General features: G+C 31.6%; 1 protein-coding gene across 4 annotated transcripts in view; it reads right to left on the reverse strand.

Moving 5' to 3' along the window:
- The window catches only part of LOC106059923 (tubby-related protein 3-like), a 32,182-nt gene that overhangs the window by 12,851 nt on the left and 4,750 nt on the right, over positions 1–14,581 (reverse strand). For 3 of the 4 annotated variants that reach the window (XM_056032031.1, XM_013217632.2, XM_056032032.1), the window contains exons 3-8: positions 12,539–12,580; positions 12,153–12,364; positions 8,298–8,462; positions 6,092–6,306; positions 4,231–4,290; positions 1,756–1,962 (exon numbers count right to left, since the gene is read on the reverse strand). In XM_056032031.1, coding sequence (XP_055888006.1) covers positions 1,756–1,962; positions 4,231–4,290; positions 6,092–6,306; positions 8,298–8,462; positions 12,153–12,364; positions 12,539–12,580 — 901 coding nt within the window. The remainder of the gene's footprint in view (positions 1–1,755; positions 1,963–4,230; positions 4,291–6,091; positions 6,307–8,297; positions 8,463–12,152; positions 12,365–12,538; positions 12,581–14,581) is intronic. The other variant, XM_013217635.2, reaches the window with a different exon arrangement.

The raw sequence follows: 14,581 nt of genomic DNA on the forward strand, positions 1-14,581 counted from the left end.
AAGTATTTCATTTGATCCAACTGCCCCCTCTCCCCTACTCTAAGCTAACAAAAAAAAATGAAAGAATTTTTGTTCTTTTCATTTTGTGGATGCAGACAGTTTTTTACTTTATTCACTTTGACCAATTGAAAAGCCTTTGATTGAGCTTTGTGTGACAGAAAAGCTAAAAACTATTTTATTCTAGACTGTATGTTGTTCTGGTTCAGTGATTCCAGTCAAAGTGACGTGAGGTACAAGAAACATTTTTCCTTCAGTAAACAATACAGTCAAGCTAAATGTGTTTTAAATACCTGCCTTGAGACTTGTACAGACAAAAGACTACAATTTCCTAAACAAAACAGTTTGTCATGGGTAAAGCTAGGCAACAGAGACTAAACCTCATTACTTAGTCCTTACAATCAATTGGATGTGACACAAGCCAGCTCTCAGCTTTAAGGGAAGCTCCTCAGTACCATGTGTTACATACAAGACTGTATTCACATTAATACTCAGGTGTTTGGGCTTCAGTTTGCATAACCCCTCTACCAAGTGTTGGGAATAAGTCTGAATACAGCATAATACTAAGTGCTTGGTTAAGTCTATGTAATTGATAACCAGGTGTTTGGTTTAAGTCTGATTTACCATTAAAAAAAATGAATAGGCCTAAAGATAAACTTGTGAGCAAGCCATTGATAAATTATGGTGAGAACAAAGGCATGATTTAGATGCTAACAACATATACTCTAGAACAGTTTTTGAACAAGTACAACAGGAAGAGGACCAGTAAACTGAAGCCCCACAGTCAATGAGATGTTCATTGTGTTGATGTGCTTTGGAAGAACATCAGTGTAATCACTATAATGAATACTTATTAAAGAACTATCTAAAAAGTACAAGAGGTGTAAAAATGTCAAACAACTGATAAGTCATATAAGCAATTATTTCACGTTGAAATCTTGCTCATGAGAAGAATTTTAACATTTTATAATTCATGATTCTGATCAAAATTTTTCTATATTAAAACACACAACATAGAATAAATCTGTCTCAAAACATCCAGAGTCAAATCAAAAACAAGTCAAAATTCTTGGGCAGATAACTTTTTAAAAATGTTCATTATATGATGAACAGAATACTCAACTCAGTAATAAAATAAAAAGAAAAGACTAAATAAATATTTTATTTTTTTGAAGGTAGTAACTTTAAATAGAATATTTTCATAATAGGAACACTAGTTATATGCACAGGAAATAACAGTATAAATATTCATAATATTATACAAATGGCTACATTAAGATTTCTATTACAAATTTCAAAAGAGTCAAATATTAGCATCTTTTTGGCATCCTTACATAATAGTGTGACTTCAGATCATATACGAACCTTTATTTAACCTCAAAAACATCTAGTACTCCCCAAAAAAAACAAAAACAAGTAAATCACTAGCCAGTACCCCAGCTGACCCATAGGTCACTAAGTGTTGAACAAAAGTGTCTCAGATCTAATTTTATGCAAAGCTGGAAAAGCATTTTATTTCAATGCAGCAAAATGTTGTTGTTTTTTTGTATAACTGTTAAATAGAGTTTGCTTAAATCTTTATCTTTTACTTCCAATTAAGTATGTAACATTTTACTTCAAATTTAGTAACACTTTTTTTTCCCCAACTTACTGCAGTAATAATGTAACTTTATTAAGCACAAGAGGAAATATAATACAGACACATTGGTTTGATAGTATGCAATTTATTTTCCCACTTCGAAGTCCAGGTTATCTTACCTTCCTGCCATTATCTTGCTCTAAATGAAGGAAATATGTGGGGTAGATATTTCGATCAACTCCTTTTTTATCCCGAGTTATACGACATTTCATTGTAACACCTTGAGGTGCAGGCCGTAAAACAAAGTCATTCAGCTCTGTGGCATCTGGTGTATAAGGACGGGGTGCTGGAGGACTATCAACTGCTTCAGCACCTGTTTGCTCAACCTGGACAAAAAGAAATGTTTGTCATCAATATATCACTGGTATATAAAACTAACTGTGCAGAAAGGAATTACTCTAGTAAAGTTAAACAAATTCCTAGTAGCCTTAGTTTTAATACCTTTTAAAAATATTTTTTTAACAATTAGTAACCTATATATTTTAAAGAGACTACCAGATTCATATGCATCACAGCTTACATATGCTGAATTCATAATGTTATTTTATTACATTTGAAAGTAAAAGTGCAGAATATAGCAATAAGCCAATTCAGAAAATCTATCTTGAATTTTAAAATGATAATAATAACAATTAAAACACACAAAGACAGCAGCGAGGAGTTTATAAATAATATAGATAGAAATATATGAATAGAATTTGAGAATAATAATTACTGAAAGAAATAAAATTAATGTTTGTGAAATATGAGATGTTATAATATGAATAAGATTTAATAGAATTTGTTCAATTATTGAAACACAAAAGATCCATTATATTTTTTTAAAATTAGTGCAATAAAAAAAACTAACAAAATCAAATGTAGATTACCCATGCACAAACATTAATTAAGATATAATCAGGGTGACACCTGTTACTGTTACCGTTAAGTTGTAGAGGTTTAAGAAAAATATTTTAAATTAAGTTTCATGTACAGAAAACAAACAAAACAAAATTATTTGCTAGTGAAATGGTTGCGATTTGTTAATTTGTAAATTTAAAACCCAAGCTCTTACATTTTTTTGTAATAACAGAAATAATAATTAGACACAAGTACCAGAACAGTGAATACAAATATCTGAAATAATGCATTGTTGTTTTTTTTTTGGTTTTCTTTTTCTTTGTTACAACTTTTGTGCTGGAGTGTACAAAAAAACAACAACACACATTTAACTTACTTAAAAAGAGTGAGTTAATTATAAAATAGTGAACTATATTTATGTACATGACTAATTTATATTAAATGAACTACTTAGAATACATGAAATAGAACTAGTTTTATTAAGTGAGCTACTTAGTAAATAACATTAAATTAGGTACTTATATGAAGGGAATTATTTTTTAATAAATGAACTACTTCTATTAATTAAGCTACCTATATTGAATCTGCTATAATATATAAGAGCTACCTGAAAAGTGTAGTGAAAATAAAAAACAATGTTTTCCCAAAATAACTCTATAGAATTGTAGCTATAGCTTCTTCCCAAAGCTCAAGCATATTCATGGCTAGTAATTTCTAATTTAAAAATCAAAGTTCACATCTTCTGAATCCTATTCAACATGGCTGCTTCTGTTATGCTGACTCAACAATACAGTGTCAAGAGTCAGGGCAAGAAGTGATTCAGTACAGAAAGATGCCATGATTCAATACAGAAAGACGAAGTAATTCAGTGCAGAAAGACGAAGTGATTCAGTGCAGAAAGATGAAGTGATTCAATACAGAACGATGAAGTGATTCAATATAGAAAGACAAATGATTCAGAACAGAATGATGAAATGATTCAATATAAAAGACAAACTGATTCAGTTTGTACAGAAAGAAAAAGTGTTTCTCTACAGAAGATGAAGTGATTCAGTTCAGAAAGATGACATGATTCAATACACAAAGAAGAAAGAAAGACATGTCAGATATCCAACATCACAATTCTGTGAAAACTTGTGAAAAAAGTTAAGTGTATGTGACTTGCTCAGTTCAACAAACAAACAAGTAAAAACACACAAACACATATAACTTGTAGCATATCTTTCCATATTTCCAGAAACATTTGATTGATTTCTGAAATGTTTTATTTCTTTTAGTCCTAACATTGACTGAGGCTATACAGCACTTTGAAGAATGCATATTCTAAAGGTATAAAACTGCTTGCAAGTGACTAAGACTTTCTTACATACATCTTGAGACAAAACAAATCACATTTCCATAGCAATATTTTCTTTACAGATTGAACTAACAATTTAATTCACCACATCAGGACTCCTCATGGGGAAAACTTTGTAATGCAACTGCAGACATTTCGTACATTTGAAAATAATATCTAAAAAAAAAGTCCATGTCTCAATTAAATCTCAAAGTTTCAATAAACTGCTTATATCCATGTCTCAAATGTCTTGTCTCAATTCATTGATAATATCCATGTCTCAATTAAATGTCTGTCTTAACTAACTGTTGATATCAACTCACTGCTAAGTGTAGTCAGTTAGTACAATTCTGTTAGCAGAAGGCTATATTACTATGAAGAAGACTGGCAAGCAAACAGTCTAGTGTTAGGGTCTCACCTCAGTCTCTTCTTTCTTTCTTCGAGACTTTTTCTTCTTCTTTTTCTTTTTTTCTATATTCTGTAAATGACAACACATCTTTATTAAGTAAGCCAAGAAATATGTGCCACAGATCACCTTGCTGTTGTACAGAGACCTAGGATGCCACTCAGTAGAATTTCTTTTTTTTTTCGCATTGCTATGATCTAAACTAAAAAGTCAATGACTATTATATAATATATTAATGATATATATATATATATATATTTATATTCCATCTATGTAAGATAAATGGACTCAGAGAAAGATAAAAGTAGATTGAAGAAGTGAGTTGTAGTACTTGAACATGAAAAAGTATCAAATCAAGTCATCATGTGTTTAGTCTATACTCACACTCTTCTTAGTCTGAACTATATTTTGTTGAACTGCTTAAAAAAACTCATTCGAGGTGCTAACAGATTTGTCAAACTCATACTAACACAAGACCGTTCACAAAGGAAAAAAAGTGACTACACTTAACTACTTTTGTATTTGATGCCCACAAAACATGCCTTACTGTCATAGCTTTAAGATGCCTTTAAGTGGACTGTTGTCTTAGAAAGAAAATATTAAGCTTTCAAACTATAAAGTACAGGTCAGAAAAACTGAGTGCACATTTGAATGTAAACTTCTTCTCTAGCAAAATGTATCAGTTTGTGTTTGTAATACCAAATACAATAACAATTTCTCTCTTTATAACAAAAGGACTCAATGATAAAAGAAGTGTTAAAACTGGATACCAATATTATGATTGAAGAAGTCATATCCTAATAAGAGCCTTGAAAATAATAGAAGAGTTTGTGTTGGGAAGAAGAGTAAAAAAACGAAGTGAGTTTGTGTAGTTCACTCATGTCCAGAAACTGTCCAAACTGTGCTTTGCTTATAATCAAATATGATGCAAGTCAATTTACTTAGTTCATATCTAACTGTGGTGATCTCTGTTTATTTATTTCTTGGTAATGCTTCTTGTATTAATTGTTGATTAAACAGATTCATCACACGCCGGAGATTATATTAATAATTTGATCATTCATTGAAGAAACATCTGTATTCTCTCAAAACTTCTTTAATAAACTTCTCAGATTACATATGCAATTGACTTCTCAATTCAATAACAACTTAACTAAATTCTTCATAAAATAAAACAACAACAACTTCAACTAGTATAACTTCAACTAATGTAACTTTAACTAATGGACCCACACATGTTCAAACTCATACTAACACAAGACCGTTACTAAGCAAAGACTGTTACAATGCGAGGATCTATTACTCTACAAAACCAATACTATGCGAGGAACCCGATTAAACAACTTTCCCCTAATTTATACTTTTCTCAATTGTACTTTCCAAAATCATGGAAACTCATTTTATTAACTGTGACCTTCTAGAAGCTGACGTCTGCTATTTGTTTCTCTTAACCTCTTTCTTTGATTGGATGACTAAAATAAACTTGTTTACTCTGGTCAGCACTGCCTTGACCTGGGCTTCTAGAAACTGGTCGAAATAGGTCACAGTCTCAACTCATGACACTAACTAACAAATAAATTCAATAAATAACAAATAAATTCAATACAACCAAGTACAATAAATAACATTACAACATGTTTAAAAGTCAAAATACATAATAAGCAAAACAAATAAGGATACAAAGATACATTTTGTAATTCAATATTTCACTGTATGAACTAAGCAAACCAGATTAGATCAAAATTGAAGGGAATTTTCAGAGCATTATTTGTCTTAATACACCAAAACATAGCTGTGACTTCTTGGCTACAACATAGTTGAATATATAAGGTTTGACTTATCACAAGATAACAACTGCAACATTACAACTCACCTCTGTGCTGTCACCACCAGAGTTTTGAGCTTGGAAGGTGGCTACAGGTGTATTGTGGGACACATTCTGTAAAGATGGTGACCTAGAGCCACCCTGGGAAGGGGCAACTGGCATTGGAATTGACTCGCTATCCACATCATCATCAATGAGAGCTGTTGGAGTTGTGCTGGAAACTTGCTTTTTGGGTTTACGTGTAACTTCACTTGGTGTCGCATCTTCAGCAGAAAAAAAAATTGAATCAGAAGATTTACAGTCATAGTATGTTCAGTTTTAAAGTCACTAAAAAATTATTTAAAATGTAAAAAAAAAAAAAGGATTAAGGTATTATTAAAAAAAAAACAATTCTAAGAATATTTTTTGCTGTACAATTAATATAACAAGGTTACTAAGACAGTTTGTGTGGAAACACAAATTCAAAAATCGGCTCCCCCGAAGTGGTCCACCTAAAGTCTTCACCAGGATTCGAACACAGGACTTCTGGTTCCAAGAACTTTATATATATTTAACGTACACTTATATTTTAAAAATAATACTTATTAACCTTATCCATACATTCAAAATTAATAACATGGTAGATGTAATAAAGAGCAACTAAAAAAGTTTTAATCTTCTAACAAAATAAGATAAACTGGCAAGACGAAAAAAAAAAAAATTTAGCGTACACTTATATTTTAAAAATAATAATTATTAACCTTATCCATACATTCAAAATTAATAACATGGTACATGTAATAAAGAGCAACTAAAAAAGTTGTATTCTTCTAACAACATTAGATAAATTGGCAAGACGAAAAAAAAATAATTCTTCACCTACTTTAAGCTACAATTATACAATTATAGACACTTTTACATTTTTATGTCTGTGGCTACAATTGTGTACTAATGACTTAAGACTTTCCCCTCGCAAATAAAAATTAATATCTCCATTGTCATTTGTCTTACAAACTAGACATAGATCTAGACCTAGTTTTAGATCTAAATCTAGATTCAAGATCTAAGTCTAGGTCTAGAATTAGATATAAGTCTACATCTAGATCTAAGTTTAGATCTCGATTTAGAACTAGATATAGAATTTTGATATAGAATCTACTATATCTAGACTAGAACTCGTATGAATTTACACATTTGATCTTGCAATTACTAGTCCTAAGCCAATGTTATCATGAATAGTAGGCCTTTTGTTACCGAGTAATAGTGTACTATGCTGTTCGTATCCGATTCATTTCTTAATGTGATACTATTGTTTATATAATAAATAAATTTGCACCCCTAAGCTGTCAGAAGATTAGTGCCTTAATAATTAAAATGTTGTTCAAATTATCAATACATTTATAATATATATATATTATAAATATATCTAGATCTGGGATCTCTTTAGTCTTATTTAGACTGTGTAGGCCCCTATAACGAGGATATGTCAAAACTGTGTGCTATAAAAGTAGTTCATTATTTTTGAAACTTATAACTAAAACGAAGTTCGTATCAAAATTTTTTTTTAAAAAACAACATTTGAATCAGTATTCTATCCAATGAGTTAGTTAATAAATGGAAAATATATTTTATAATGATCCATTGACACTTTTACCATTGTGACCTTAGATGCATTTTTTTTTACCAATGCGCGAATCTATGAATGAAGCTTGAATTATTAATGAAGAAGTTCATGACCTTTTAAAAAAAAGTTACCTCCCCTGAAGTTTTTCATTAAAAAGTGGTGTAATTTTTTGAAAAATCTGCTTGCATATATAATTTAAAAAATTAGATGGTTCACATTCGGAAAAGAAAAAAATAGCCGTTGCATCAGAACTTTGAATGATCTAAAATATCATGATGTCCAATTTTCATTTTCTCTTCTAGTTTCTGAGATCTAAATGGGATGGACGAATAGACAGACAGGCCACATAAAACTAATAGCATCTTTTCCCCATTCGGGGCCACTAAAAATGTGTTGTTTACAAAAGAACCATGGCACTATGAAAATGAAAAATCACTTATACAACAATTTTTAACTAATCAGTGATCTAATCAGATAATCTAGTGTTTCCACATCACATTAGCAAATTTTAGAATTGGTGGGGCAGAAAACAGTTGACCATGAGCTCACAAGTGTTGCATATTGGATATAATGAATTTTGTTTTGAAGTTAAGTTCAACTGACCATTTCTATATCAATATTCTACTGTATGAAAAATACATGTTCAAATACCTGCCATGATTGTTGGGATGTCATCCCCTTCTGAATCACTCGTGTCTTTAGATTCATCTTCCGTCACATCTTTTACATTATATTTACCAAGTCTCAATGGAGCATTTTCATTTCCTACAGGTTCTCCAGATCCATTGTCTCGTTCAGCTGCTGGACCTGTATAAACTTATTACATAGTGTTCATAAAAAAAAAAAAAAAAAAAAAAAGAAGTCATTTAGAATGCTCATGATTTTAAACATTATAGACTGTAAAGTAAAGAAAATTATTTAAACTTTTTTATACTAAGACACAAATAGGCTTTTGTTGGTCAAAAAATCTTAAATGTATTAATTAAATTAGTAAAGTAATTAAATACCCACATTTCTAAATAACAGTAGGTGTTAACTAAGCTTGGTTCTACTATCCCTAGATTTGAAAAATTACAAAGAAATAGATTGATCTAAATCTAATAGTACATATGTATAGACTAATTTAAATTATTTAAACAGATTTTAAGGTGATCTACAAAGAAAGGGTGTAGTCTGACTCAAGGAATGGTTTTTACTCTCCTGTCACAAGTACAAATCTACCTTATTACTGTCATGATTCTATTTATAGCTATCATAAAAGTGACCTACTTATCATTTCGGTCATTCACTATACAATCGTTAAAACTCTGATTTTAACTTTTTAAACTAAGTGAACATCCCACAAGAAAATCAGACTTATTCTTAGGACAATTATTTGGACTGAAATGAACACTAACACCTTTACAATGCCATAAATGCCAATAAGAAGACAAGCCTGCTGGCTGAAGAAACTAAATCTCTCAGCTAGGTCTACCCAAGTATTAAGACCTAGGTCTACCCAAGTATTAAGACCTAGGTCTACCCAAGTATTAAGACCTAGGTCTACACAAGTATTAAGACCTAAGTCTACACAAGTATTAAGACCTAGGTCTACACAAGTATTAAGACCTAGGTCTACACAAGTATTAAGACCTAGGTCTACCCAAGTATTAAGACCTAAGTCTACACAAGTATTAAGACCTAGGTCTACCCAAGTATTAAGACCTAGGTCTACCCAAGTATTAAGACCTAGGTCTACCCAAGTATTAAGACCTAGGTCTACACAAGTATTAAGACCTAAGTCTACACAAGTATTATCTCCAAATGTAAATGTGAAACTAATTAACAATGATGAATGTCTCTTTTTCTCCTAAATGATTATTATTGGTCAAACAGTTAAATAAGTAATTTGTAACTTGAGTATTTTAGATATTACATTAATATTTTTCAAGGACTAATTGTACTTAAAAAAACAACAACAACAGTAACCTGTTTCATTATATACTTCACAAAAGGGAAATAATTTCATTTTGGTTCCTAAATTCTTAAATGTTAGTAACAATTAGCTATTACATAATATCAAATAAATCATATATACTGCTGTTTAAAAAAAGAGTTTCACTGTTTCAAATTAAAATTCCATTTAATAACAGTGGGCAACGAAAGGTAAGTTCTAAATCATTTATCCATGGACACCTGTCAAATAGAGAGAGGATTAAACTGTGTAGTAACAAAAAAAGGGATGTTTTAAACTTGTCTGATGGCATGAAATATGTGATAACAACATCTTGTTTTACACTTAGTCTGTTTTATATAGAACAAAATACTTCCAAGTATTGAATGTTTAATTAACTACAGCATTTCATGTCCTTTCTATTTGTACAAAGTGTTTCACGGATCAATAATGAAGCTGAGCTAGTAATGTTTACAATGTCTCAAATTTCTCAGCAAAATGGAAGTAATCAATATACAGTAATGTATAATGGATCTTTAACTAGACCCCATAGGATGGCATTGTTCTCTATTGATTAAAGATATTAACAGACCATTCCAACCAAGATGCCTCACTAAAGTCTACAATTAATATGGCAGAGTTCAGTATGAGAACTGAATGACTTACTTAAACTAAAAAATATAAATAAATAAACAAGGCTACACTTTCAGAAAACCAAAAGTAGCCAATGCAATAATGAAGGTGATGGTGAAATTAGATTTTTGTTTTTGTTAATGTGACAGACATGAAAAAAAGAGTCATCTTTCAATCCAGGTCTCATGAAAAAAAAAGTGGAAAAAAAATTGACCAACATAAAACTCTAAAGATATAAATAAATTATTTTGGGGTACAATAAGAAACCTAAGTTAAGAACAAATGACCATCCCACAGGCTATATCATGCCACTCAAAACTTTAGACCTACGGAAGCCCACAGGCTACACCCTGCCACACAAAACTTAAGACCTAGAGAGCCCACAGGCTACATACATCCTGCCACACAAAACTTTAGACCTGGGAAGCCCACAAGCTACATCCTGCTACTCAAAACTTTAGACCTGGGAAGCCCACAGACTACATCCTGCCACACAAAACTTTAGACCTAGGGAAGCCCACAGGCTACATCCTGCCACTCAAAACTTAGGACCTGGGAAGCCCACAGACTACATCCTGTCAATCAGAACTCCCCAGAGCACTCTAAAGCTGCGGCACTGAGTTTGATGATTTCTGGAGATGTTGTGTGTTGGAAGTGTGTGAGACCCCGAAGCAGAAAAACTTTGACTAAGACATAGTCCTTACCAACAGAATTGACCTAACAAAGACAATTATTACATTGACAATAGTAAACATAAATACAGCAAGAAAAGAAATGAACAAAATATGAACTAATTTAAAACCAAATAAAACATTTGGCAGTACATTACAAGACTCTCCACACTAAGAAAACCAAATAAAACACTGAAAAGACTCTAACACAAATTTAAAGGATGTTAAACTTTTTGGCTGACTTCTATATCAAACGTTTATTTGGCAATGAGCATTATGTTATTAGACTTCTCTAGCCCATTACACAAAGTTCACAACTATGGTGCATTTTCGTTGTTTTATTTTTTGCAAGAACTCTTTTTATTAACACTTCCACACACATACTCTTGAAAGTAAATTCTTGTATCCATTACCCTTTCCCTTTTTTATTTTTTGCACTTTAAATGGATGGCTTACATTATAACGCTTCCCATATCAAGAATTGTAATATCTCTAACCTACAATACAATGAATACAAAGGTTAGTTTTTAATTCTTATTTTTTAGCTCAGATGTCAAAAACCTTTCTAAGTGAGCACCTAAGTGGTAAAATAAATTGTTAGGCAGTTCCAGAGATCTTGTGATAAATGAATGAGTGATATTTCTCTTATAAATATATATAGATTGACAGACTGATACAAATATTTGTTATGTCTACAACTCTAGATTATAAATGGTCAGGCATTTACAAATTATGAAATATTGAGCCTATTTTATGCAAAGATAGTAGTAACACTATATTGTCATAACTCCACCCTGCACACCACAATCTACTTAGCACAAAAGGTGCAAAATATCCTGTGCACTATACAAAACTGGACTTGTATGGAATGTTTTTAGTTCAATGGAGTTCAGCCCAATAATGGTAGCTGGAAGAAATGTGGACTATTATGTATGTTTGTGTATTCATCTTGTGTTTTCATTGGGTCAATAAACATCTTCATCATCTCTAACTTGCTTTTATTGACTTGTTTGCCCTAAAGTTACAACAATATAGCCAGCATGTTAATATGTTATATGTTAAAATAAAGCTGATGCCTTTGCTTATTTTGTGTGTGTGTGTACATATGGTAAGTTGTGTATTACTAATCCATTGTGAAAAGTTTAAATGTCTTACCACATAGGCTTATAAAACAAAACTATCTAAGAATAAATAGATAAAAAAAAACTTTTTAATAACTTTTTGAAATTATAGTCTACAGTTGTAAGTTTATGTTTAAGAAATAATTACCATAGTTGTAATAATCAGATTTAGTCTTTGCATCTTTAGCAGCATCTCCCTTAACAAGTGGACGGGTCTCTTCTCTGACTTTACGTGCTGAATTAGGGCGGCTATTTTCATTGGGCTGCATCATAAGCTGCATTTGACGTTTCCTTTTAGCACTCATCTCAATTATGGCACGTTGATTCTCCAACTTGTTTTGCTTGTATTCATCGGGTATACTTAAAATAGATAAAGACACAATAATGATAATACTCTTTTAATAAAAAAAAGTATACTTGAAAATACCTAGGAGTCTCTAACCATAGATATAAGGCAGAATGTTTATTATTTGAAATAAAGATATAAATTAAATGTTAGAATTATTTTCAATAAATGTTTTATAAACTGTGTACCTTCCTGGTGGGCCATTAATAGTACTAACAGGTTCTGAAGCCCTGCAATGAATAAGATTTACTTTATTAGATTCTATTTTTTAAAGTACCTTAAATTAAAAAATAATGACTAAGTCATTGGTATAGCTCAAAATCACAAATGTACAAGCTCTGTCTACCACAAACCACCTCCATCTGTGTTGCTTGGATGGCTGTACAGGCATGTTATGTTATTCCAAGCCTTTGTCCATTTTTTTTTAATCGACCCATATGCAAATGTCAATGCTCTATTGACACAAAAGAAACTATGGCTCTAACAAAACCCACATGTTTATATATATATATATATATATATATATTTGGGGTGCACCAGATAGCACTTTTTGATATTCGACCGGAGCCGGATATGGCCAGATACCTATATGTCTTGTAAATTGCTTGTGTTGCTGAACCTTTTGCAAAACTGTTAAATAACACACCTATATTCCTATTTTTGTTTCCTTTTATTTACTTTATTGATTGATGAATTAATTAAAAGCTTAACAGTATTTATTAACAGATAGGCTTATCAAAAACTAATCTGTGTACCATGAGTGTGTTGTGTGTGTGTATGTGCGATGCCACCAACTGTAAAGGGGTTTGTGGGATGGTCTATGTAAAATATGTAAATGTATATTTAACTATGTACTAAAATAAATCTCTCAAAATTATAGTGCAATCTGAGTTGCATAGTGGGTGGATGTATGTGTTCAAGAATTTCAGACCAACAACTGGTCATCAGGCTTGTAATTTATAGGCCAAAGACAGCTTCTGGTTCTGGCATCAAGGGCTTAATACTGGTAGTAGCTGTTATTTAATAGTTAGAATCTGAAGCATTGTAGGTCAATATTTATATTGTTTTAGATTAATTCAGTTGCAGCAAATGATATTTTATTAACAGTGGAAACATCAAGTATACCTATTTATAGCTTCAACTTCAGATGGTGGCTAAGCATAAAATTGTCGTCTGTAGGCCTATTATTTAGATCTATGTTTAGATCTACAGTTATGTAGATAATAGGAAACCAACTCTAGAAGAAAAAACTCATCCACACCCTCCCCAAAAAAATAAACAGACTGTATGTCTGACAAATTTTAACAATCTGGTCAGATAGACGTAGTGGGCCTACACATATAGTCCTAGTGTAGTGTGTATAGTTGATGTTGTTGACCAACACATGTTTTTTTCCTTGAGCATACGCAATAGTGTTGAGTGGTCAGGCAATAAAATAACACATTGAACACATTGGAATGTTCAGTCAAGCATGAAGATTATACCCGTACAGTAGTTACAGAGGTCAAGTGTTTCTTAACACTTTGGTTGCTAGATCTAAATGCGGTAATATCCATTTAAAGTTGTGAAACAGTGGAGTAGCTAGGGTGTATGATGCCCAGTGTGGCAGCTCGTGAAGATGCCCCCCCCCCTCAAAACAATATAAAACAGAGAAAAGTAGTTTTTTTTCCTGAACTAAAGTGTATTCATTGTCAAGTATTGCTACTTTGCCCCCCAAAAAATCAATTTTACAAAAAAGATACTACAAAATAATCTTACTAGGTTTCTAGCTCGCAAAACTATCAATAATTTTATCGAAATCTATTTTTTTTACATCAATTGCCAAATTACTGAGTCCCGAATGGTGATAAAAATACATTCTTACTACCATATTACGATATTGTTCATATCGGGTGATTTCTTAAATTATCCCGTCCAAGGAAGAATAAATTTCCACCCGTAGCTTTTACTTGTGTGTTACTACAGAATCTTCACCTTTTTCGCCAATCATCCTTTTTCTTGGGGCCAATACATCTTTGAGGTCTCATAATGTCCAGAGGTGTGCACATGCTTTCAGCAAAGGTAACACTGGCTTCAGCAATGTCGTCCTGACTATTAGTTAAGAATGATTGTAATGTTTTCCATTAATACCGCAGTCTCAAATTGACAGTCCACATTTTTGAAGGTAGACTTTCATGTCCATTTTTTTTATTAATACAGCGACCAAAACCCCAAAATGAGAAGATAAATGT

The sequence above is a fragment of the Biomphalaria glabrata genome, chromosome 6 (genome assembly GCF_947242115.1).
Source record: "Biomphalaria glabrata chromosome 6, xgBioGlab47.1, whole genome shotgun sequence".
In the NCBI taxonomy this organism is placed as follows: Eukaryota; Metazoa; Mollusca; class Gastropoda; family Planorbidae; genus Biomphalaria; species Biomphalaria glabrata.